The 26,970-nt window shown below is 38.1% G+C and overlaps 2 protein-coding genes across 3 annotated transcripts in view; one reads left to right on the top strand and one right to left on the bottom strand.

Moving 5' to 3' along the window:
- Positions 1-26,970, bottom strand: part of KDM1B (lysine demethylase 1B) — a 27,739-nt gene continuing 769 nt past the window's right edge. For both annotated transcript variants that reach the window (XM_032181002.1, XM_032181003.1), the window contains 20 exons: positions 24,907-25,009; positions 23,887-24,011; positions 22,086-22,175; positions 21,194-21,305; positions 20,455-20,571; positions 19,419-19,457; positions 18,122-18,326; positions 16,826-17,010; positions 15,680-15,856; positions 14,737-14,811; positions 13,192-13,329; positions 11,540-11,711; positions 10,334-10,461; positions 8,772-8,903; positions 8,032-8,106; positions 6,980-7,096; positions 5,869-5,994; positions 4,020-4,142; positions 2,030-2,182; positions 1-1,459 (listed from right to left, as the gene is read on the bottom strand). In XM_032181002.1, coding sequence (XP_032036893.1) covers positions 1,376-1,459; positions 2,030-2,182; positions 4,020-4,142; positions 5,869-5,994; positions 6,980-7,096; positions 8,032-8,106; positions 8,772-8,903; positions 10,334-10,461; positions 11,540-11,711; positions 13,192-13,329; positions 14,737-14,811; positions 15,680-15,856; positions 16,826-17,010; positions 18,122-18,326; positions 19,419-19,457; positions 20,455-20,571; positions 21,194-21,305; positions 22,086-22,175; positions 23,887-24,011; positions 24,907-24,996 — 2,463 coding nt within the window. In that variant the 5' untranslated portion in view covers positions 24,997-25,009 and the 3' untranslated portion in view covers positions 1-1,375. The remainder of the gene's footprint in view (positions 1,460-2,029; positions 2,183-4,019; positions 4,143-5,868; positions 5,995-6,979; positions 7,097-8,031; positions 8,107-8,771; positions 8,904-10,333; positions 10,462-11,539; positions 11,712-13,191; positions 13,330-14,736; positions 14,812-15,679; positions 15,857-16,825; positions 17,011-18,121; positions 18,327-19,418; positions 19,458-20,454; positions 20,572-21,193; positions 21,306-22,085; positions 22,176-23,886; positions 24,012-24,906; positions 25,010-26,970) is intronic.
- The window catches only part of TPMT (thiopurine S-methyltransferase), an 11,125-nt gene continuing 10,266 nt past the window's right edge, over positions 26,112-26,970 (top strand). The window contains exon 1 of the mRNA XM_032181005.1: positions 26,112-26,163. The gene's annotated coding sequence lies outside the window, so the exon portion shown is untranslated. The remainder of the gene's footprint in view (positions 26,164-26,970) is intronic.

The following is a 26,970-nucleotide window of genomic DNA, read 5'->3' on the forward strand; positions in this document are numbered from 1 at the left end:
ATTAAAAAATGAAAAAGCCTATGCTTGAGAATGAGGGAAGGAGAAGAATAAGTGCTTAGTGGCCTTCCAGAAACATGAGCTCTGCAGTAAAGTTACATGGAAGGCATAATGGAACAGAACTAAGAGTTGTTGGTATTTTTTTTTCCATTACTACCATTTTAGTGGAACAGTAATACAATAGATATTCTGGTTGTGTCTGTCCTACTTCTATTAAAAAATACTTTGTCTTCCCCATCTCATGGAAAAGCTATTAGATAGATGCTTAGCCCTTACTGAATAACTCCCACAAGTTGCTTTTAATAATACTTTAACAACAAAAGAAAAAAAAATCAAGTCAAAGTGCAAGCCACCTGGTTTCAGCCCTTCATAAAGTGTTAATATTTTCCCTCATTCATCTTAACTTATTTTTTAAATATAAAAGCTGAATGAGCCATTAGGAACTTAGAGTCCTTCTTTACTCCTTGCTGTACACTCATGTCGGTAGACATCCTCTACTCAGCCCAAGTGAATTTGGAGTTTTGTTTTCAAAATTATTATAGAAATATAATATTTTTAAGATGTCCTATTTCTAAATGATCAGAAGCACTAAGGAAATCTAAACTTACCCTATTGTAACAAGGATTTCTCTGAGTAAAACAGGGAGAATATTTAAAAGAAGTTTTTAAAATTATGTAAAAGTTTATTTTTCCTTTCAAGTTTTTATAAGGTATAATAACCTTACTATGATTGCACTGTAAACTGTTCCAGCAGTCTGATTTAAACAAACTTGATATTCCAAAGCCTAAGTGTTGGAGGCTAAGAAACTGAAAAAATACTGTAGAAGAGGTTATTGATTACAAGTGGAAAGAATGATAGTTGAGTTCATTCCTACAGTAATTCTAGAATTTGTCTAGGTTATTCAGGTTTTTGGGAGCAAGTTTGAACTCCTCTGAGCATAATTCACCTGAGAAGCACAGTTAGTGGAAAACTTGTATTCTCGTTACTAACTGCCAGCATTTTTAATGCTGTATGTTAACTTAGTCTTGTTTTAATCTGACCTTCTGAAATGAAGATCTGCAATAGTGTGACTTGAGCCACACAGAAAAGGACTCACAACAGAAGTTCTGTTAGTTAAGCTGTGGCCAGGGACTCCAATGTCACTCTTGCTAGTAATATCTTAGCTGGAAAGAAAAAACAACCCCAACAATAAGTATTGTTAGGGCTTGGAAAGGGGAAGCAACAACAAAATAGGAAAAGGAAGATGAAGATTTTATCTTCAGGTACCATATGCTATTAAAGTACCATTTAGAAAAAAGACAGCAAATAGGAAACTTGAAGATAGTTTTATCCACAGAAAACAATTTAAGATATATCTGTAACCACAAAATTTCAGTACTTAAAATGCTGCTATTTTGCTCGCTTCTCGAACCCCACTCAAGTAAGCTCCTGTAACGGTCTGAGGAAAGTGCCTGTTCGTGGCCTGTATTAAAAAAAGACAAAGTGACTTGTTTCTAAAACTATTAAAACAGCTAGAATTTCAGTTTCTAAGATCAGTTATGTTTTCCTTAAGCAAATACTGACATTTTAAAATGGTATGGAAAACTTGAGTGAAAGTATTTAAGAGGAAAGACGTGATTTTTGGCAGCATCAAGATCTGCAAGCAAGTCAGTCTGTTTTATTGTCTGTACTTCAGCGAGACATGTAACTGCTGGTTCAATATAGAAGGCACCTGTGCCATCAGCAGCGTGCATTTGTTACATTACCCACAAATACAGTAACAGCAAGATAATTTGACTAAAAAGACAAGTGGAGCATGTTGCCTTGTCATTTTGTTCTTACGGTTATGCAGTTTGCTCCCAACCTCAGATACTTGGCAAGCTTCCTGTTCCCAATAATAGGAATTAAAGAGGGGTCTGTGTCAAAATCAAGAAACATCAGCGTATTTGTGTAATAGAATATTTATATGCTACCTCTAAATTAATAAGCGTTGGCTAACAAAAGATGATCTTTCATAAATAGTTCCCCAATAACCTTAAACAAAGATACTTACCTCACCAGCAAAAAAAACTTTTCCTTGTATGTCTTCAGCTATAATGTCATAAGCTTCACCGCTGCCTCCTGTTCTTACGAAGCTGTATGCCATCTGGAGCCATGGATCTTTGCTCCATCGAGTAACAAAAAACTTTACTGGGTCTGGAACCTCCTGTGTAATCAAGGTAAAGCTTATGTGCTACACAGAAGAGCTCCTATTTGGATAGCTTTCCATAATCTTTAGAGAATGGCAGTATTATTACAACACAGATTGGATTAAATTCCAGAATTAAATTCTAGGCTTCCTTTGGTGACTACTGGCATAATTTTTTTTACTAGACATGTCTGATGGCTGAAACATTACAGTTGCACTGTTTTGAATGCAACAAATCTGGATATTATATCTAGAACTACACAGAAAAAGAATCCTGTTAAAATAATGCATAGTCTTGCAAACATGTAAAATACCAGTATCAACATCATTCAGTATGTTTGTGTGTATAACATAAGCACTTTACATCTTAGTAAGGCACAATGCTTTGCATGTTCTAGCTTGTTAAATCTCAAAATATAATCTCCATTTTGTGGATTATTTTATTCCAATGGAGAAATAACATGTCTAAAATCAGAAAGTGAGCTAGTTTGAAAGCTAGGTTCAGGGAGAAAACAGAAAACTAAGGCCATAGTTGAACCTTGAGAGTAATACCATCTATTCTTTGTCACACTACAGCATGTAAATTCCACACCGTTCTACCAAAAAGAGCCTGAACAACTGTACGAGGGCTCGGTTAACTACAGCTGTGTCTTACTCGTAAGGAGTTTGTGATAAATAGACAAAAATACCTCTGTCTCTTGCACGACATCTGGTATCAAAAACAGACTATTCCGTTCAGGTAGCACCCAAAATACTAGAGTGCAAGCAATCGAAACAAGAGCTGGCCAAACAGCTACATATGGCAAGTTGCATGGACATCCCAGAATTGGTACACCCCTAGAAGCCACCTCATCTTTGCAAATCCTGCAGCACTGTGGACAGATGGCTGAAATTCACAACTGCTATAAACCACGGGAACAAAGAGGAGAGAATTGTCCTTCTGGGCTAGTGCCAAAACCCAAGACCTGTTTGCTGCCTGTATGTAAAATAGCAGGTATGTGGACTTGCATTGCCATGATTCTAGTAACTGTAAAGCTGTCACCAAAAGTTTGTTCAGCAGGTAAAGGAAAGCTTTTGGATGCCAAAAATCTTTCCAGGATTGTTAGTCCAAGCATTCCCTGAGACCTAACTGCTCAGAGTAATTTAACTGCAAGATATTACAGTCCATTAAATAGAGTGCAAATAACATTACTAAGTAATAACCTTCTTCTTGCCCCAGATTTATCGGACTTTTCCTATTAGTGCTTATCCTGATGATGAGCTGGTGGGGAAGTAAGGGAATTTTTACTCTATTTCTTTACAGTCAAGCTAGAGGGCCCTTGACTGATCATCTTGCTTGTACCTCCACCCCCAGGTATCTCAGGAAAGGCTGTTTCTTATTAAAAGAATAACCTTCCCCCACACAGACACCTGCATCTAATTTCAGTGGCTTTTTATGCTGGAGGAAAAAAAAAAATTATTATGCTTAGAGCTTTTATGATGTATTAGAAGCAGGGATAACCAACAAAAAGTTTGGGAAAAAAATGACAGTTTAGGAGTGTATTACCTTCCTGAAGTACTGATTTATTTTAATTGTCATTTTTAAAAGCACTTTGAAGGCAAGTTCATTTCTGGTGTTCTATTCAATACGTTTTTTCCTTGGGACGGATCTAAGAAATCTCAATATGTATTTTTTAGACAAGAGACCAACTGTTGCTTTTACCATATCTCAAAGGATGCATATGTCCTCAAACACACAGAAAAATTAAAAATCAAACAGGGAAACTTTGGTACTTTAAACATCAGGTAACACAATCAAAAGCTTTGTCTGTTGGCAAGTTAATTCACGGTTTTTAAGAGAAGAGGCTTCTCTTACCTGCTCCTTAAACAGCTCTCGAAGTACAGTCATACACTGCTGCAATACTTGTTTATCATCTAAATTCTTAATGGTTGTCACAGCATCTCCAGTGACCACTGACATTAAAATGCTTTGTTTGCCCTAGAAACAAAACATTAACATATTGCATCACTTCAAAATTACTAGTTTAGGTACCTGGAGTGCTGCATCCAGGTGTGGGGCCCCCAGCCCCCACAGAAGGATGTGGGGCTGTTAGAGAGGGTCCAGAGGAGGGCCACAAAGATGCTCACAGGGCTGGAGCACCTCTCCTGTGAAGAAAGTCTGAGAGAGCTGGGGATGTGCAGCTCTTAGAAGAGAAGGCTCTGGGAAGACCTCACTGCAGCTTTTCAATAAAGGGGGTTTATAAAAATGATGGTCAGCGACTTTTTGCTTGATAATTTTGTAGATAATGATAGGAGGGGGGGGGGTTAAAACTGAAAGAGGAAATATGTAGATTAGAAATTAGGAGGAAGTTCTTCACTCAGGGTGGTGAGGCACTGGCACAGGTTGCCCAGAGCAGGTGTGGATGCCCCATCCCTGGAGGTGCTCAAGGCCAGGCTGGATGGGGCCTTGGGCAGCCTGGGCTGGTGGGAGGTGTCCCTGCCCATGGCAGGGGGGTTAGAACTGGGTAAACTTTAAGGTCCCTTCCAACCCAAGCAATTCAGTGATTCAAGGCTAAGTCCTTAGCATCTGATTCTGGCCAAAGAAAGGAAAGCTCAGTTCTCCTGATGCTTCCTTTCATTTCAAGAAGTTTGCTATGATTCATTGGAACAGGCTGCCCAGGGAAGTGGTGGAGTCACCATCCTTGGAAGTCTTCAAAAGACGTTTAGATGTAGAGCTTAGGGATATGGTTTAGTGGAGGGCTGTTAGCGTTAGGTTGGAGGTTGGACTTGATGACCTTGAGGTCTCTTCCAACCTAGAAAATTCTGTGATTCTGTGATTCAGTAATTTCAAAGATTAAATAGTGACTATAGAATACCACAGGCTGTCAAATCTATTAAATTCCCCCTCTTATCTATAAGGCAATTCTTCTGTTACTAAACTTGATAGCTATCAGAGAATAGTTATCTATTCTATTAGCTGTAGATAGCACACTGAACCTCACGTAGAATGAGCTCCTAAGTATTATGGAGAAAACTTCTTTACAGAAAACCATATACAGGTATTGATATTGTAGTAACAGAGTGCAACCTTCACAGGAGAGTTCTTTTTTTGGTTAAGTCATGGGATTACAGAGTGACTTTTAACTGATGCCAAGTAATAAGCAGCACTTGTTAAAGCATGAGAAATTGTGTGTAGGGTGCCTGCTTGGAACTGTCAGGGAAGGGAAACTGTGTCAATACACTGGTTTGAATCGTTTTTGAAATCAATGGATTTGGCCTTGCAGAGCTCAGTTTCATGCAAAACCTATTCTTTGTTTTCTGCTGCTTCACACAGCCATTCAGGCCACTGCAAGCCAGTAGCTATTAGTAAACTGGCATCAACTTTTTTAGGTTTAAGTAAGGAAACAAATGTCCTAAACTGGAAGTGACTGGCAGACTTTCCCATATTTGTTCATCTGCAGTTAGGTGTTACACACTTGTTTTCAGAATAGCTTTACACTAAAAACATTAAATTTACTTGTATATTATTTTGTAGACAAATCTGGGAAAACGCTGCCATTTATTACAAAGTATAAATCAACTTTTTCTTGCTAAGAAGTGATTACACTTCTTTTAAGAGTAGCAGAAAAAAAAAAGTGAAGCTTTCAATTTTCAGTAACTATTGTACCAAGATTACAAACTGTATTTCTAAAAGGACAACAGAAAATACAGATGGTGTATGATACCTCTGGATCCATGTCATAGAAGACGCTAAAAAGTCCACGTTGGCTGGAATTGGGTGGAACGTGGCCAAAAAAATCAGCTCCTTGAATTTTACTGTCCCAAAATCTATAAGGAAACTGCAAGGCGATCTAGAGAGAAAGAAAGAGAGAGGGAATCAAATAATTTCATACTACAGAACTCAAAACTGTTCTTTTGCCCTTTTCCACTCAATTAGAGGCATACAGATCTGTAAGGGGGTCTCAACAAAGACTGTATGGGCCTGTTCACCCAGGGGAACAAGGTGGGAAATAAAACTGAAGTCCCAGAAATTGAAAACAAAATCAAGTTCACAATTTAATTCACTATGGAAAATGCTCAAATTCGGCAGAGTTTTTACAAACTTAATGCAGAACTCAGAATTACCCACAATGGATGGAGATCATTGAATCTTGCCTTTAGATTTCCACACTGCTATTGTCTGGTTTCTGGCATTACTTCTGTTACTATTTTGTTCTAACCACAGACCTTACAAGGGATCTTTTCACGAGCAATTGTCTTTTTGCACTGGGAAAATGTAGATTTTACACTGGTCAAATACACAGCTTTCAGTATTCATCTGAAGTAGTTCATATATTTGTTAGGTCAAAAGGAATGGGAATAAGAAAATATTATGAGAGTTTGGGAATATCTAAAATCAATGTAAGGCTTGCATAAAAAGTTTAAGCTGTGAAGTGATTCTGCAAACAATTTCTTTTAAAAAACAGATTTGAGTTGGGAATGCTATGAAATACATTTGATCCTTGCTAGCATTTTTCTCTTCTGAGCATTTTAACAATGTACAGCGTGCAGGTTAAAAAAGAAATGAACACAACTATTTCCACTAAATTTCTCAAATAGTAGAGAAATAGAGAAAAGAAGCAGCTCTACAAAATGTTTCTTTCCATGCTTCCTTTCCCTGTCCCACCCCCTCCAAAACTGCATGTAACAGATGCGTCACCGAAGATTTTTGGCTAGAGAATACAAGGAAAACCAAATGTCTAGGTGAACTCTTAGAAATGCACAGCAAAAGCAACAGGGCCAAAGCAGCCAATGTTTCTGTGAAAAGAAGCTGAAACATACTCCAAATTTCCTTACCTTCTCAATGACTCCTGCTCCCAAACTGTTAATAGCTTTAATTTTTTTTTCTGACAGTGGAGGATTAAACTGAATGGCGTTTTTCTGAAGAAGGGCCAGTGGTACGGTCACTAATACCTGAGAGAAATAATTACAGTCACAATAGCAGCAAAAGCTGAACACTGCACTTAAGCCTAATGGCATCCTCTTAACTGTCTTGGATTTTTCATGTAAGATGCAGCATAATACTCACCAGACGTCTCAAGATTAGTGTCTGATCTTACTGAGCATTAGATTCAGGTGAGAACAGGTCCCTCAGTTCACTCACTGGCTTTTAAGCTGCAGTCTGCTGAATTGCTTGTATCACTGGCTAACCATGCTGCTAATTTTAATACCTCCTGTAAATTATAGTCATTGACTATCAGATTAAAAGAACTGTCTTTCTGAAAGGAGGAAAGATGTGTTTTTGTTGTGTTTTTGTTTTTTTTTTTTCCCCTTCAGAGATTCCCACTCTTTAAATTTTGTTCAGCGACACAAGTGATGACAATCCAATTTTGATCACATTTAGGTATCGTTTTTAAAATGCCTAAAATATAAATTATGCAGCACAAAACAGATGGGGACACAGGAAATAAGGGTGACTGAGAAACATGGGTTGTTGAGTCCAGCATCCCAAAGGGAAAAGTTTCATGGGGTAGACTTACATGTCAAGTGGGGTAAAGCTGAGTAGGGAATGGAACAACAACAAAAAAAAAACATCTGCCATCCTAACTGTCACTTCAGAGACCAGATAAAAATCTATGTGATTCACATTTTTATAGTGCTAACTTTATAGACCTTAGCTCTTTAAATCAACTAGTACTCAAAACTCAAGCATGTGGAATGAAAAATATATTCTGGGACACGCAAATACAGGTCATTGGAATATACAGGTGAGTTTTCATCTCTGAGAGAGTAGAAATTAGACTAGAGAGTCTTCTGAGGAAAAGGGAGGGGGAAAAAAAGTACAGGTCCTGTGGTCAATACTGCTCTTGTGTTCTCCAAAATCCATAAACTTGAAGCATATTGGTTACCTTTTGGGTTCTCCACACTGTTCCTTCTGCAGTAGTGACCTGTACTTCTTCACCCGAATAATCAATGCTCTGTACCTATTGAAAGGCAAGTGCAAAAACATTATGCTACAAAATCTATATGTGCAATATAAAGTCAGACAAGAATAGCTAATATAGCACCAGTCTGCAAACTAGTTAAGTACAAATATCCACAGAAATATTGAAAGAAAGGAAAAAAAGCTTCTATGTAGCTGAAAAAGAAAAATCATGATTCTATCATACCAGCTTATCACATTATGTTTAAGTACAGATGGTCCTCAGAGAGGCTTTCCAGAAATAGTATAAAGTGTTCCTTACTAGAGAGTTCATTACTGTTCATTACAGTATTCTTTAAAAATTCAAGTTAGTTAAAGTGATTTTTTATTACTGTATACCTTTGACACTGCATTCATCAAATACTATGATTCAATTTATATAAAATTATTAGACTGCACTCCATTTAGACTACATTTAGACTGTAGAAATACAGCTGTGTTTTCAGTATCAGAGATTTAATATAAGTAGTATTACTTGATGCTAATGGCAACATCAATAATTTAAATTCTGATCAGTCAGAAACTTAACTTGTCCTCTCTTTTCTTAAAGCTAAGCTGGAATAACTGCAGCTGCAGATTTACCTGGTCGAAAAGAATATAAAAGATACGATGTGGTGTGTCAAAGTAAAGCAAGGCAAGTACTACTTTAACATTTTCCACACTTACTGGGAAATTCAACCGGATGTCCAGTCCTTCTGCCAGTGTATCAATCACTGTAGAATACCCCACAGTTAGAAGAGTGTGATCTCCAGCAAACTGGGCAAAAAATTCGTTATGGTCCCACGAGCGTGCAGATACCTGTGGGCAGAACATAACTAGCTGTCGCTACTGGTGAGGTGACATGGGTACTAGCAGAAGTCACACAGCTTAGAAGAAGCCACCCTAATTCCCTTCACAACCCGAGGAGGGGGGAGGAAAGCACAGCACAATAATATATTGCAGTGCTGACAAAAATAAACTGCGTATTTTTCTGAAAACTCTAAATGGCATGTAAATTGCTGGATTAAGAAAAGTAATAATATGAGTTGGTCACCAGCACATAATTTATAGTTCTGCTTAGGACAGGAAAAAAAAAAAAAAAAAAAGAAGTGGTACAGAAATTCAGGTGGATAGTAGTTGATTTATTTCAGTTTTCTCTCTCCAGCAAAGCAGCCAGATTTTACAGCCCTAAGACTTCCAATAAAAATTGAAATACTTCCTACCATGAGAGGGAAATGAGATATTAAAAGATCTCAATATATTTTTTCTCTAACTTTGCAGATTTTTCCATGATATCTTTCACTGACAATAGTGATATTTGCACTAAGCAATCACTACTTGGCAGTTAAAAACCTGAAGCAATTCTCCTCAAACTGCTATTGAAATGCCAATTCCTAACACTGCAATTGCATTTACCTCATGTTTTGATTTTCAAATCAACAAGAAGATAAGTTTTAGCATCTGTCTTATTTCCCCTGGGTGCTAATGAAGTGGAAAAGCTTGACAGATCAAAATATTCTCCATTGATTGTCCTGGTATAACACTGTCTTGCAGATTTTTGTTATTTCTTATATGCTTCTCAGTTCCGATCAGATTTGTGCATCTGCACACATCAATCAGCTCTCCCACTACCAGCATAAGTTTGACCCTAAACATCTCTAACCCAAGCAACAGGATTGAGTAAATAACACACTGCAAACATCATCATACTTTGATATTTCCTGAACCTGCTTGGTTAACTCTGAAGTCGCGAGGAAAGCCAAGTATCACATAGGCAACAGAATACCTAGGAGTGGTGAACTGGGGCCACCGTCATGGTGTTGGAACACTTCAGAAGTTAAATGCTTTTATTCTCAAGATACCTAGCAAGGTAGAGAAATACCTCAGTTTTTAAACACAACTGAGAAGCAGAAGTCACACACAACATCTGAGGCCGAGTAACTCTTGTGAATTCTACCACCCAGATTCTCAGCAAAATGCCCTGATTCCACTGCACCAGCTACTCACAACTTCTAAAGTTAAAGAGGATATCGCTGCAAGCACCTCGTGAACTCCCTTTAGATTACTTAAGGAGGTGCTGGAATTTGCGTCACGATGCTTTTAAAGAACGGGTTAGGGATATAGGAATAGTTTAGGGCTAGCTGATTCTTCCTTGGGGCCACGGATGAATCAGATAGCTTGTCAATGTCACTTGCAACGCTATTTTCTATAGAGCTCAACCATGTCAAAAAACAGCTGTCAAAACTCACCTGAGAGAGATTGCTGCCACAGGCGTACTCCAAGTTACTGAGATGGAACTGTAGTACTTTTTCTTCCAGCTCACTGAACTGGATACCAGACTCCTGAATGAAGGCTTTATAGATCTCCTGTATTTTCTCTGTAAAAGAACGTGTTTAAAATAAGAATATATCATGATTCATCAGAAGTCCTACTGCATTTCAGTATGCTATTCTCTGGATCACATGATTTTCAAGCTTACTACTAGTTTGGACTAAGATCTTTTTCGTCTCCCCCAGAAAAAGAAACACAAGATCCTTCTGGTGATAAAATGTAGCTCTGTTGCTTAAACATAGGTTTCCCTACTAAAATCTTTCAAAAAGGAAACATACATAATTTCAGGAAAAAAGGAAAAAGAAAAAAAAAAAGGTTTAAAAGATTTGTTTTTTAAAGGGCAACAGCATAGTCGGGATAGTCAATTGAGACAGTAGAGAAATTAATTGTTTAGTTATCAATGTACAGTTGAAGATATTTCAAGGAAAAGAGCACTTCAATATAACAGAGAATCCTTGCAAATAAATAATTTTTTTTAAGTTAAGGAGATGAGAAATTTGATCCAGAGTTCACTGAAGACCACGGGAATTATTAATTCTGCCTTACTGAGCCCACAGTGAAAAGATTTGGGATGCAATCATTTCCAAGCAAGTTTTATTTGTTGTTGAATATACTTGCATGCTGTAAGTGGGAGGCATTACCAACAGAGATGGGGACATTCTTGGCAGTAAAAAGCTTTGATCAGGCTCTTTTTTAGACAGATTAGTCATGATGAATAAAACTAATGGCTAGCTATATCCTGCTTTGGTAAGAAACAAGTCTTTTGAACTGCTATTGCCATTAGTTTTCTGTATAAAAAAAAAAAAAAAAAAAAAAAAAAAAAAAAAAAACCTACATCTTGAAAACAAGATATTACATTAAAAGTAATACAAAATTCTAAAAGCCTTCAAATTAGGCCTCCTTAAAAGTTACACGTGACATTTTAGTCTCTGTGTATATGGTAGTCAGTCAATTTCCCTTCGTCCTCCTGAGAGTCACATTATCACTGCTGTATTTAAGGTCAGATGTGCAGCCACACACTTTTAAAAAGGGCCAATGTAAAAGACAATTTAATACAAAACTCTGAATTCTGATGGTTATGAGCACAGCCAACATCTTCACTTTTAAACACATCTCCCACTTACCACCAAGAGGAACATCTTGATGTTGGGTTTTATCTTTTCTCCACTCAGAGACAACATCTAGGATGGCATTGAAATGAAAGTCCATACGTTTATCAATAGTGGGATCTGTTATCCTTCCACCTTCCTGGATCAAGTCACATTTCTCCCCTAGTTTGTGCATTTTAATGCCAAGCTTAAGAAAAAGACATTTTATTGCTTTTTAAATATGGAAAAACTACAGTGCCTAGCCTGCTCAAAGTTATTTAAAGAAAGGTGAATCCCTCAGATTTAAGCGATGTCACTCAAAAAGCATCCATGACTTTAAATAATTAGTCAGATTAACTCAGACTCTCATCCTCCTAGCACTGAAATACCAACAGCCCTTCTATCCCTTAATTGTCAACAAACCATGTCTCCCCACTCCTCCATCCTTTTCTATATCGTGGATTCTCTGAAACCTAGTCTCCAACTTCCCCATCAAGTCAGGGGCTAGAACAGAGTTGTTGGGTCTGTTCTCAGTCACGATGAACCAGTTTCCTTCATTTTTACCTTGCCTTATCTTCTTTTTGCCATTGAAATCAGTTCTTCTCCACAGCTTTCTGGTAACTTATCCCCCAACAGTTCCCTACGAGTCAGGAATCAACAGGATGCATCTCGCCAGATATTGCCCATTTTGTTAGCAAACAAGCAAAGAAAGAAACGATTTTGAATTAAACCTAGTATCTTGCTCTGCTTGTCCAGCTTGTATCAAACACCCAACAGACCTAAGTCAGAGAACAGACTGTATGTTCCACAGTCGGTCTGGAGAAAATAGCACTAGAATAGCTCTAATTTCTTCCTAGGGCCTTGTTAACTTGAACTGCACCCCAGGGTTTTTTTGCATACCCTCACATATCTCCAAGGCTGTTGCTCACCAATGCAGATCAAGATAGAGCTGGACTTTGAATCAAAGATGACATCAAAGACCACATGGGAATGGGCACCCAACGTGTATTCAAAAGTCATCGCTCCTCACCTCATAACTAAAACGTGACTTAGAACCAAAAAATACATTTTTGTTCTTCATGACACTGTAGAGCACTACACTGTTAGAACAACACGGGCTGGATGCGCATGTCTTCCTGAACAAACTCCAGATTCAAGGTCCACTTGGGGAAATCCTGCTTCCTACTCAAACAATCAAGCTGCATTGCTTCTGCAGCAGTAGCTAGTAAACTTATTAAGTGTTATTTGTGCAGAATCAAACTAGAAATACAGAGGCCAAGCCGAGGCAAGTCTATCATGGACACAGGTATTACAGCAGCACAGCAATGGCCTCCCACAGTAAAGCCCTTCTCAGCTCCGAGGATTTGCCTGTACTAGAATCAGCGGACTACCAGGAGCCTTTTTACATTTTTATCTCCAGACAAGGGCAAAAATGTGGTTACTTCTGGTTCTGAAGCTGAAGCCACCCTAGCTAGCTTTACATAAGGTGCCTGAGATCGTTCCACAGCCCTTGTCTGTCCCCAGCTGTTACCAAAGATAGGATAGCAATGTGGAGTTTACTTAAAATGCAGAAGAGCATTTTAATCATGTCATGAAAAAGGACTCCCACCCTTACCCACCCACCCACGCCTGGCTTTTAACAACACTTTTGCACTAACGATAATGCATGGCCACGGTAGGGAACCCACTTGCTCACACATTAGTGCCATGGGGTTGTTGACACATCCGTTGACAATTTGGGCGCCTCTTCCAACGGTGACTCCCGTGAATGTCTTATCATCCCACACTCGGCCACCAATTCTGTCCTTAGCTTCTAAGACAATGACCTGTGACAGAATGCAGTTTAGGAAATTGTGAGGCATGATTATAATAAACATATCTGCTCAACTGCAGAGCAAGGCGGAAAACAAAGCAAAACTGGACAATCAAACTAAAATCCATCAACACTAACAATCTTAACACTATTTTTGTTTCTTGATATAGCTCATTTATGCATTTAAATTTTAATGTAAAGGTTATTCTTTAGGATATATATACACACATAAAATAACTGATACTTTAAAAAGCAACCGTAGTTTAAAAAAAAACAACAAAAAAAAACTTTTTTTAAAAAGGTAAAGACATATTTGGAAAATCTAAAAATTGGAGTTCAAGGTTTGCTAGAGACTTTTAAATACAATTATCTGACTACAGTGTCCACCTTAGGACCTCTATAAACCTTTTGGAAAAGTTTATTCCTGTGGTATTCCGAGAATACTTTATTGTCATATTTCTGTCATTTACACATACTTTCTTCAGCATCCACCACTTATCATAGTCAGACACAGGATACTGGACTGAATGGATATTTTATCTGACTGAATATGTTTATTATTATTATTTACTTTTATTATATTTTTGTCTTTAGATAAGTCTTTAATAAAAAAAAAAAAAAAAAAAAAAAATCAATCTGTCCAGAACAGCAGAAAGCAATAGGAAAAAATAAAGACAATGTAAAAAAATAATTACAATATATTTCATATATTAAAAAAAATGTCCTGCCAGTTGATAATTACATATTTTACTGCAGGAGGGCTTTCCACAGGACTTGATGGACAATAAGGCTGCACTGCAATTTGCTCTTCAACAACCAATGAATGAGATAATGGCGCAATAGGATCTGGGGTTTAGCTTTAAAAAAAAAAGTTTAGGAAAGTAACGTGCTCATTCATTTCCTTAAGCATCAGTCCTGCAACATTTCATGCACAAAGAGTCCCACAGATTTTCATAAGAACACTCTAATGTGTTAAATTATGTCAACATGTAAATATTGTGGGATCACACCGGTAATGACAAATAGGAGGGGAAAGGGAGATGCACATTTTTAAATTAAAAAACAAATAGGTACATTAAATTGCACAAAGGAGAGAAAATGTCCTCTCTTTTAAACATCCATCATCAACAGTTTTACTATTTGGACATGAATATCCCTGTCTTCCTTATGCTCCCAACCCAAGTCTGTGCAAAATATTCAGTACTTGCTTTGCTGGATTAGAAAATAAAATTTTGCTGGATAAAAGTAAATGCTGTCTTTAACAGCAGCTTTACTCAATAAAACCCTAGATTTCACAAATTAATTAGAATGCCCTATACTTAGATGTTTATAACAAGAATATTGTTATGCTATTATATTTTCAAACATTTTCAAAGCAGAAGTCTGTTTTTTTCAAGTAATGTACTCTCAACTTTCTTACCTTAATTCCAAAGTTGTGCAGTTGTCGAGCTGCTGCTAATCCTGCTGCACCAGCCCCAACAATAATGACAGATTTCTAAAAAATAATAAAATACTTAAATAAATATAAATAGTCAGAGCTAAAATAGAAGTGATCATTGCACACAATTCTTGCTAAATTTTAAATACCCACAGATTTCAGAATTTAAGTGGTCTTGTCCTCTAATGTAATCATTTAGAAATGATACTGCATTTAATATACAGAAAAGGCCAATTGTAGCTTTGAAAAAAAGTTAAAGTTTTTAGGCACTTTAAATTCAGATGTCTTGATTTCTTTTAACTGGAACAGCTGAAGTTATCAGGCAACTAACATGCTTTGTAACAATTTTAATCACAAATTGGGTTGACCAATAAAAACTATTTTATAAATTGTGACCACACAGAAATATGCTTTCCATATGTAAATCAACTTACTATTTCTAGGAGGTAATCCATTACAGAACATGTTCATTCTACAAGTTTCTGTGTGCTGTCATACAGATTGCTACTCGTAAGGATGTACCCTTTAATCATAGCTCTTGCAACCAGAGAAGGAAATTCGTGTTATATTCTATGGAATATAATATGGAAGCTGTGGTGTGCTACAGCATTAAGCCACAAGAAGAACCGAGGCATACTGAATGTGGTTCCCACAGTTCCCATCCATCTAAAAAGCGAAAATCCACGGGACTGGACTTCATAGATGTCTGGGTGAATACAAACTGTGCTGGCAGACTCCAGTGTCTGTAATTTCCATAAGCACTGAAGGCAGATGTGGAAGGATCACGTGAAAAACAAGCAATATGTTTGCTTTTAGATGCAGTTATGACTTAAATGACAAATAATGAGAAAAAAGAAAAAAAAAAAAAATACGCACCATGTAGTTTTATAGCATTAATAACACAGGGATTTTTACAGCTACTTACATTGTGGTATTCTTTAGGAAGAAGATACTGGTCAGGACTGACTGATAAAATCCCTGTATTAATTAGTCCTTTCCTCGTCATAAAATAAAGTATCCTCTCCATTTCCTGTACACAGCGAATACGCACAAGCCCCCGTACAATGATATGATGGATACATTTTTGAGGAGTAAGAGCCTCCTGTAAAAACAAAAGACACAAAAAAAAGGAAATGTTGATAGCCAAATATATTTAATATTTTCACATTGGCAGCGTATTTAAACTGTAGACCAGATGTTAAGGTTAATCGTGACTCAGAGAGGTTTCTGAGAGCATTTTCAAAGCAAGTTTTATGGAAGTTTCTTGCTAGCCAGCTGTACAGACGAAGGTAACAATTTATCTCTTCCAACCTTCCTGGAGATAGAAAGCTAGATGGACACAGAATAAAAGCATGAGTCTAAAAGAAACTCTTGCAAACTCCACAGTATGCTCTATGAATACAGCAGTGGCCTTGAAATCCATCACAGACTGCAAAATGAATCTACCTGGTGGCAATGGTCAGTGGCATTCTAGTAAAATCCACACCGAAATAGAATTCAAAATAAAAAAATAGATCAGTATCCTAAAGCTTCATATTAATCAGGATATCAGTATCTGAAAGCTTCAGTATGTGAAATTCTAGCTGGCTTTTGAGTTCATTTATATTGAATATGACAGAGGCAACGCGACTGAAGTAGCATTGTAGTGTTAACATAAATGAAAAGACAATCATGCCCTTGTCAAATGTTCATACAAAAAAAATCTCCAAAACCTCCAAAAACACCTCAACACATCCAAAACATTGTTTAGAAATGTCCAAGCGTCCCTTTAAAAGCTAATAGCTGGGCAGACTTGAAAGTTTTAATGCTTATAACATTTTTATATGTGCTGCAAAATAAGCTAGGCATTAAAACTGGAGGGGAAAATAAATTAAAAAAATGCATAAATAATAAAAAAGGAAAAAAAAGTCTTAGAAATGTTTTCCAAAAGGACAGGAACAGGTTTTCTGGTGTACAGGATATATCTAAGAAGAGAGTCTAATCCCTTTGCTCTCTTCCCCTCAAAATCTCCACATCCCATAGCAGTAGCCATTATTTGTAAGCAAACAAATTAACTTCTAGCATGTCTTACCTTGCAGTTTGTGTACCACAGAGCCAAAATCAGGTTTCTCAAGGCCAAATACATGGTCGGGTCTCGTGAATATTCTGGGAACTCATAGAGCTCATCCAGTTCCATGACATCCGGCCTCACACAAAGTGCTTTCCCACATTCATTGGGCTGGTAAAAAGGCTGGAAATATTTGTTCATTCCTGCAACTGAGTAAAGACACATGGAGAAAAAAGAAAGAAAAAAAAAATGTCATATTCCATTGTATCTTTTTATCCTTTTCCCTTTACGAGCAGCGAAGCATCCCAACCTCTAGCCACTTTTGGAATGATTTCATTCGTATCACTCTCCCCTCTTACCCTCCAGGCTGTGTGGTGCTAATTATTGTCCTGGTACCTGATGTGTCTTGGACCTATCAGAGCTTAAGTTTTGCTAAAGAGAAACACTGTGTGCCCTCAGATGCCGTGACAGGTCCAACATGGAACAGGATCTGAATTCAAGTCCAAGGTCTAGCACCACTGTACCCCTGAACCACTTTCATCTTCAGCTCCCAACACCACCCAGGGTGAAGAGTAACTACAAGTAATCCTCCTCCATGTGCAGCAATGGTAGCTCTGCGTAATGAAGTTGGTTTTCTGTTTGTTAAGCAGATAAGCATCCATTCAATAGAGTAGTGGATTTATTTTCAGCACCTAAGGACAGCAAAGGATGCTAGGATGAGACAGAAACTGAACTTTCCTCAAAGCACTCCCTCTGAGCTAGCATTGAAGTGCATCATATGGATGAGTATGGGAATTCTGCATTACCTTTTTCCGTGCCAGGCCTATTTTGCAGATCAGCACACCCAGGCTATCAGTCTCACAGAGATGTTATTAGCAAAAAAGTTAACCTAAGCTGAATCCAAGTGCCTTAAGAAACCCAATCCTTTTCTCCAAACCCCAAGGATCGCCAATATCAAAACTAGCAGAATCACATTTTGTTTTTATAAATCTTTGTTTCCTTAAGAAAGCAAATGATTGCTAAGTACCCACATACTAATTTCCCATTTGTATTAAAAAAAATAACAGGTACTAATCCAAAAGCCTACGAGATCTGTGATTACACCTTAAATAAACGCCATGAGAAATGTGTTACCTTTATCTTACACACAAATAAATTGCAACAAAGAAGTACAGAGGCAGTCACACAGAGAGGGTGTATTAGTGCTGAGAACAGAACCGGTGTTTCTGAGTCAGGAGCACTGTGTGCCTTATAAACTCGGTTATAAGACAAAATTCATCACACCTATTTAAGCAACAGAGCCCTGCAGATGGCTCTTACCAGTCAAATTAGGCACGCTCTTTAGGTGCTCTAACTTCACAAGGTTGGATTCACCAGGTAAACGATTAGTGCTGGTACAGGATGGACTCATGCCCACGCAGTCTGGATAATATGCAGCTAGAAAGGGAGCTGCCACACTGTCTTTCAGCAAAGGAGGGAGTATGAGCATGGAGTACCACCAATGGTCTGAAACTTCAGCCACTCTCTGGCCAAGCGGAGAAGTGAAGGAAAGAGGGGAGAAGAGAACACGTCAGTACTTTGAAAACGTTGGAAAATGAACCAATTCCCCCCTCCCTCCAAAACTGAGACCAAAAAGCACTAGAAGTACCAATCTCAGAATGGCAAGTCAAAAAGACATTTTCTCTCCCTCTTTCCCCTTCCTCAGCCTGACACAGAAAACCTGCAGTCTGAACATCTTCCTCAGAAACAGAGCTGAACCTTCACAAACTCCACGCCCATGTGGAAAGCAAACAGATGAGACGTACCATGATGATAACCTATGCCTCATCAGGCCCTTGAGAAAACATTTACAGTCACTTATGCATCCAGAAATCTGAACTTAGAAAAGTCTAAACTGTTCAATTTTATTTAGATTCTGCTATCCCCATCCAAGACCTTCTAAAACCCTAACAAATGCTAATGATTCAGCCTTGTTTACAAAGCAAACATGCATTAAGGAAACAAAAGCACCAAGCTCCTCCAAGAGTCAACAATAATCTTGGACAGGTGTCCTGAGCCAGAGGTACCTCAGAGACACTTGCCAACAACATCTTATTGAACATCAGATCATCCTCGATCTGAAATGCGGGGTTACACGGTCATAAAGTCATTGTAACACCAACACACATCAGGTTTTGTGTGGTGGGCGAGAGGAGAGAGAAAACATGGTTTGGTGTTCTTTTGCAGCTTTCAAAAAGAGGAGACTAGTCTGACTAAAGATAGAAAGCACCTGGAAGACAGGGAAATTTGGGGGTGGGGATTGTTTGTTTGAAAGCTGGCAACTGAATGCTGTTGTTTTGCCTGATCAAAAGAGAGGATTAGGAGAAAACTTTGAACCACTGATCACAACCCAAAGACACCAAGAACCACCTGAAATCTAACTGGTAGCGAGGGAAGAGAGGAAAAAGATGAGAAAGTGGAAAGCCCGAGGCTCTGTTGCAAATAGTGTTTGACAGTTTCCTGAGCAAAATGCATAAATGCTACTAAAATTGGCCAAAGGACAAAGAAAAGACATATGCCATGCTTTAGGGCTGGTTTTATATTCTAGAATAAATGAGGAGGAACAACCACTACTCACCAAGTCCTCAGGCATGGAACACTGGTCTGAGCCCTCCGTCTGAAAGAAAAGTCAATTGAGTCAGAGCTATTCTTAGGCTGTGCGACAAAAATTCAATATAAAACAAAGCAATTTGGCTGTGGCACAGTTCCTTAAACATAAAAACCAAACCAAAGAATTCATTAGTGTTAGCTTTCTGTAGCACAGGCGCTTGTATTAGTAAAAATAAATACTAGAGAAATGTATAGTTAAAAACACAACACACCATGAAACCAAAACACCCTAGAAAATGTTTCTCATTTGTTAAATAAAATAGTCTCTACTGACCAGACGTTAAGATATAGGTCTTATTCCATGAAATGGAGTGGAACACTGAAACAAACAAATTGGGGAGGGAAAGGGGGGAATTTAGAGAGAAATTCTGGGAAGATTCCACATTTTTCAGAGAGAAAATCTTCCAGTCTAGACTATAAAAACAAAGTTCTCTCATTTATTTTAAGAATATCACAAAGTTCCAAGATGAAATGCCAATCCTTTCACATGGTCAGTGTTTTCATGTTATGTTTTTAGCTATAACAATTCTATGGCACTGTAAGGACTCTCAAATTTCAGGAGTTACCTTCAGGCCAAAACTGAATATTCTCCATTTAAAGCCGCATGACAAACTTGCTAAAAATTAATAAAAGCTCATTGAGCTTTTCAAATGTTTTCCTCAATAGTAAAGTATGGCCAAACAAAACAAAACAAAACAAAACACATATTTTGGTGTATGTCTATTTTATACATGCTGATAGTCTTTTAGTAGCTTTAGAATGAGTGATTTTACAGTTGACTGCAGACAGAAAGTATTTCAGATGCTTCTTTCTTGATATTTTCACTCAGGAAACAAAAAAAAGCCAAACAGCTTGTAGGCTTTTAAGCCATGCGGCTCTCCAGGCCATCGGACACTTGTTTCGAAATTAGAAACATTAAGCAGCAAAACAAGAAGTAATTTATGTCTGCAAACAAGAAAAATGTACTTGTTAGTTTCAGAATGAGCAAAAGTCTTCTATGCTACCTTGGTGGAATTGTTTAGTTTCATACCACATCTGTATGTTTTTGCTATCTGTGGTGTCAGCTGGATTTCCTTTGTCAGCTGACGCCATTTACCACATTCTGGCTTCGTGCACTGCACCTACAAGTCGAAAAACAAACATGTTTTCACTCGTTACTGACTGATTACAGATAAGGTTAATGAAGCATAACTAGCTGATCAGAAAGAAGGTAGACATGAGGAAATTGTTAAACACAATTGTTAAATTCATTCTCCTGTAACGCTCAGGACATCAGTAAGACGTTTGGTATACGTAAACATAAATCTTGGGTCAATCTCCTGTAAGACTGTATTTCAATACAGAACCTAACTCCAAAATTGATTCAATACCCAGTTACACTACTGTCTGCAGTGGGCTTTCCAGGTGTTGCTGCAAAAACAGATCATTTACTATTTCAAAAATAATAATATTTTTTAAAAAAAAAACTTCCTTCTATTCCCGTATCTCCTCTTCTCCCTTTACCAGGGAAATTATCTTGAGCTTTTCCCAAGCCCTCTTATACTAGAAAGCCCATCTGAAAACTCAGCTGACATACTGCTTGATCATACAATATCAGAAAGTCTTTCAGGGCAAGAAATCAGGAGAAGATAGAAAAGAAGGGGCAAGGGGAGCTCACTTAGGCATCAGAACAAAACCGCATACCTTCTCAGGCTACCATCACACTGAAATACACCCTCTTACTTAAATCACTCTCTGTCTTACCCAGTAAGGAAGCTGTTGATCAGCCATGAAGGCTTTTGGACTGGGCTCGCTTTTACCATTACTTGTCCAAATCCTTTTCCAGGCAGTATATTTCTCATAACCATCTTTATGGCTAAGAAGAAAGAGAAAAGAATATAGCAAGCAGTCGGAAAACTGAATGATCTATTTCATTTTAGGCAACAGTGGTTATTTTAAAATTAAACATTTTATATAAGGACAGAGAAATAAGGCTGCAGAGCTCTATATTTTCCTATTAAATGCAGAGGAAGTCATGGCTCTTATGATAGCAATAAAGAGCATCCTGACCGCTATGTCCTCTTGATAATGAGCAGACTTCCTGGAATCTGAAGTCTGAAGAGAGCTACAGGTACTGCTGAGCACACAAGTACCCGAGAGCCTCAGTAGAGATGGACTCGGCTCCCACACAAATGGAAAGGAGCTTGGAGCCTGAAGTGCTCTCTGAGACTCCAGACACTGAACTGCAAGCGTGAAAGCCACTCGCTGATTGTGGTCGTACACAGAGGCAAGTTCTCCTGAATTCACATTGTAGCGTGAATCTGCTAACTAAGAGAAAATGGACGTACTTAAAGCTCTTCTCATCTTTTAAAATTCTCTGCTGTCATTTTAAAAGGGAGGAAAGGTTCAGAATAACTGTCCCTACAAAACACCTTGCACAAAATAACTGGTTTTGTTCCTGCTACATATTCATGTAGATGATTAGTCCATACAACACCTGCAGTTTTACCACCAACAGCTAAGTGTAACTTCCGATCAAGCAAGCACAGAGGACAAGACTTAGTATTATACATATGTATATTAGGTTTCAGCACTTGTATCATCTGTCAAAATTTAGTAAGAACTGAAAAGGCACAACCTTAATTGGCCAGTCTACCTTCGGTAATAGTGGTCAAAGCATTCATTGCAGAAGTGTTCCCCACAGGAAAGATGATACCATCTCGATGTATAACCATTTTTAGCACATCTGTAAAACAAGAGACATAGAAATAGCTTTATGAAACATTTCAGAAAAAAAAAAAATCTCTTGACAATAGCACATTCTAGAATGTGAACAATATCTTCAGGACAAGCCAGGCCATTATGTTCCATTCATGAAGGCTGACTTGCACGAGGCACTACAGCCACACTAATAACAATAACGAGAAGATCATTTCAATTGTCTCAGACATTTCCAGTTTCCGAACTAAGCAGCACCAGATGCAAAGGAGGCAAAGCATACACAATACACAGTTTTACAGTTGGTCTGGCTTCCAGCAACTTCCCTCCAACAATGGTCCACTGAGCCTTTCTTTAGTAGCCTTTAAGCAGATGGTTCCTGGACACGAAATAGAGTTGCTTTTACACTATGTACAGCAACACACAAAGCATTTTCCAAGTGTCCTTCTCTGTAGGAACTTTACCCTTCTTTTGCCTTTTTATTTTTTATTTCATTCTGATCTTAGTGCAGGGGTGAGAGGAAGTCATTTCAATGAGCATTTTTCGTGTATGGGTAATCGATCGATTCATAAGTGATTACATCTAGTCCCCAGAACAGCTGACAGAACTATACATGCAAATCTGAACGCAAAACAGATGTTGCCTGATTTTTTAACGTGACCAAGTTGGCTGCAATTTTAACCCAACGAGAGGAAACCCTGAGGAATCCGTTACACATTCTGGGCATGTATTCCTGATACACTCTTGGAAAGAAATATCCATTACCAAAGATTATATTAATTACGCAAAGCGATCACTCTTCACTTAGAAAACTCTCATTAAACTCAATGAAATAATTCAAACTCATGAGGTAAAAAACAGTGGCCTAAGCTACTAACTGAAATAGCTAGAAATGAAATGATCTCATGTCAAATAAATGATACTGAAAGCATATATTCTAGGGGAAAGATATATATCTACCACAACATTAAAATAACACTTCAGAAACATGACTATGCGATATCTGTTGTTTCCTAAATAAAAAGCAAATCACCAACACAGATTTCTCAGGTGTCTGAATTATTTTACATCATTGAAGAATAAATAAAACAAGGAAAGTGTGCCCCAATTAGCTAGGGAGGGGATGATGCCATGTAATTACAGTCTGCCTACTGCATACCGAGATATAATATCTTTCTCATTGCAGATACTGAATGCACAGTACTGACAAGATGCATCTCCGGGGTAAGAATGCAAAAGGACTGTCCAAAAGTCATGAACGACTTGAGAACAAAGAGTTCAAATAAGCACGATTGTCTCCCAAGACCTAAAACGCGAAGCTGAGACTCTCACTTCAGACTGCAAAAACATTCCAAGAAATTTCTGCATTTGTCGGTTTCTGCAGTACATGATGGTTTCATTTTCCATCTCAAAAGCACGTTTAGCTTCCTCAGGCTACCCTTGCATGCTCTCAGTTTCACAGAAGCAAGGTGTGTTCCAGAAGACACCCTTAATAGCATCAGTAATCTTATTCTAAGCTAAAGACACGCTGTATCAGATTTAGTAACTTGTGCAGAAGAAACATATCCACAAAAGGATAACTGTGGCACTTACCTGGCATCTTAAGTCTCATCTTACTACCATTCAATATTCTGTCTACATTTAGAAATGAAGGGATATTTCAGAATGCAATGAAAATTCCAAATTTCAACTGCAACTTTAGAGAAGTCTATGAAAAATCAAATTAAAAAGGAACAAACCTTTCAGCTGCACTGGCAAAGCAAACGGGACATGTTGCGGTGCATCCAGCTTTTTCACACTTCCTATATTTCTTCTCTGACGCGTCGTCGTCATCGTCTGCTGCCTCAGCCGCTTTCTTCTTCACCTAATAAAGAATAGCTGAAATCTGACCAGAAATGACACGGTTGCGTTTTACACACAGTGGTGTTCAGATAGCTTTGCAGGTTGTGGCATAGCATTGAAAGTTTAAAACGATACAAACAAAACTTTCTGAATCCATTGTGAAGTAGCTGCAGCATGAAACAGCTGTCAAAGTAGGTCAGTTTTTCTACCAAAAAAAAAAAAAAAAAAAAGAGTAAGGATGGAAATATCATTTAAAGCTAAAAATGCCTTGCCCTAGCTTAACTGATGCCACTGAAGAAATTATAAGCAAAGATTCTAGTTCAAATCATAGTTTAAGCTCCATCACATGTTAATGAGTAAGGCCTCAGGCGTTCCTTCTATTTCTCCTTCAGAAAAATCTCTTCTTCATATACTTATTGATATTAATTAGTGGCAATCTTCTCTGCACATCAAATAAAATATTAGGGCCGTGGGGGGGATGACTCCAGATACAAAGCTGTATACCATATGCCTCTTCTAGGCCTCAAAGGTACTGCATATTGTGTTGTTTTAGGTCTCAGTCTCGATTGGCAGACAGCCTTGTTTGGCTGCACAGAAAACTCTGATTGTATTTTTAACACATCAAGAATTTACTAGTTACAGCGAGCATTCCTCTTTTCTGAATACTCTTCATAAATAAGGAGCTTTGACTATTTCTTCACATAGTTAACAAATTCTCCCTCTCCCTGGATAAATACTCTGAGATGATCCACAGTAAAGCATTCTTTCTTTATAAACATAAACAGGAAAAATAAAATAAAATAAAATAAAATAAAATAAAATAAAATAAAATAAAATAAAATAAAATAAAATAAAATAAAATAAAATAAAATAAAATAAAATAAAATAACCATGTGTTTTAAAATTGTTATAAATACCTGTCTTCCAGAACTCCTCAGAGGAAGGTTGTCTGGAGACTGGTCTGAAGAACATGTCTTTTTCTTTGTTCGTACCCTTCCAGTTGACATTGTACTATTAGACCTGGGGGGGAAATAAATAAATAAATAAATAAAGCAACAGTTAAGGAAAATTTAAAATTAAATTGATTAAACTTGCAGAGCTGTCTAATCACCACTCTTAGAATGCTACTTCAGTCAGAGTTACCTAGATAAAAATCCGTTTACCTCAGCTATCAGTTCAGGGGAGAAAGGAGAACGAGGCACTATGAGGCACTATAAGATTGAACAACAATCTTATTTTAAACTAAATTCAGAGTTAAGATTAGATCCTGGAGTACATCCTGACAGGCTATTCCAGATCAGCATACCCTGGATTTCAATAATCTGATTTGTGTTTGCTTTACGTCAAGATCTGGACTGGAATTAGGGTTGGCAAAGTGAATAGACATCAGTCCATAATGTAAGCTTTGAAATACCAGTCTCCACAATGCTCTTCCTACTAACTACTGATTTATTGGTGGCAAGAGATTTGCACTGCAAAGCACTTTTCCAAACAGCCTGATCAAGAGATGTTTAATGCCAAGTGAAATACCATTTCCTAGACTCTCCTGTCTCACACCCTCCTGTAAAAAGGCATCAGAATGCAAAGCCTAAACAGCTGCATTTGCATGGCAATTTTAGGCAACTGGAATATCACAAACTTAGTTATTAAACATACTTTGGGAGAAAAAAAAAGAAGTTTAACACCACAAGATAGATCTATACTTGTCTTTAACTACATTGGTGGGAAAAGGAAGACCATAGTTCATCATGCAAGCTGGAAAGCATGTAGTGTGAGAAAGCATGCCAGAGATATGAAAGCACATTTAAAATGGCATTATCAAAGGCGTTCTTTTTGCAGGGGATAAAATAAAATAAGGAAAGCCTGGAGGAAGAATTAAAACTAAATGCACTCCACCACACAGAAAGGAAATGGAAATAAAACCCTTGTACTACAGCACTGAGTCACGAAGGTTATCTTGTTGCAGTAGGGACTAGTTTGCAATTTTTATTTTTTTATTTTTTGAATATTTCTGGAATTTCTCAATTCTCCCTGTTGTTCCAGGCCGCATCCTCCTCGTTCAAGCTGGGATGTGCTAGCAGTAGCTACGTTCACGAATTTTGCCAGAAGTAAAGGTAGCAGGAGGAGAGAACGAGCACCTTTACGAAGTTTCAAATGAAGCTGACATAAATCAAGTAAGTCGCTGCTTTATTCTGCCCTCAAGACAGAGGGAATTGATTTGGGTGCAGAAGGGAAGGGAAGATTCACACAATATATGTGAGAAGGGAAATGAGTTTGGACAAGCCAATACAAAAATTAATATTTTTTTTCCTATTAAATATATATATATATATATGTGTGTGTGTGTATATATATATATGATTAGAGGGGAAAAAAAGGCAATGTTTACTCCCCCACAAAGCCAACAATGTTCCACCACAGCTTCCCCCACTGCACAGGGGTGGATGAGGATGGAAGGAGAGACAGGAGAGCCAACTGCTGGCATTTGCATGACATTTCCCCAAAGCACTGTGTAAAGCCCCAGGAAACGGTGCCTGTTCTCCTCTGGGGCTGTCCCTCTGGGTCCGGGGCACAACAGTATGGCTTTGTATCACCTTCGTGTATCCTCCTGGTGGTGGACACTAACTAACCTTCCCTAAATACTGTTGCCTTTCGGGCAGAGGCTCTGTCCTCCCCGCTGGCCCTGGCTGGTCTGCAGGTGGTCGCAGGAGAGGTGTGAGGATCCCAGGAGGCACACCGGTGCTGTTTCCTTGCATTTGTGACGGTGGGAGGGGGAAAAAATGAGAGAAACGAGGCAGTTATGGCTCGCTCAGAAGTTCTCTGAGGATGTTGAAGGCTCAGGCAGGCCTCGGGTTTGGCAGGGCGGAGGCTGGAGGTAAGGGAGCCCGAATATATCTGCGCTGTCAGTGCTGCCCAGGGACGAGGAGGTGGGCAGGAGGCGACCAGCTAGCTGCAGGAAGGCCATTGTTATCCAGCTGCGT

The sequence above is a fragment of the Aythya fuligula genome, chromosome 2 (assembly GCF_009819795.1).
Source record: "Aythya fuligula isolate bAytFul2 chromosome 2, bAytFul2.pri, whole genome shotgun sequence".
Taxonomy (NCBI): domain Eukaryota; kingdom Metazoa; phylum Chordata; class Aves; order Anseriformes; family Anatidae; genus Aythya; species Aythya fuligula.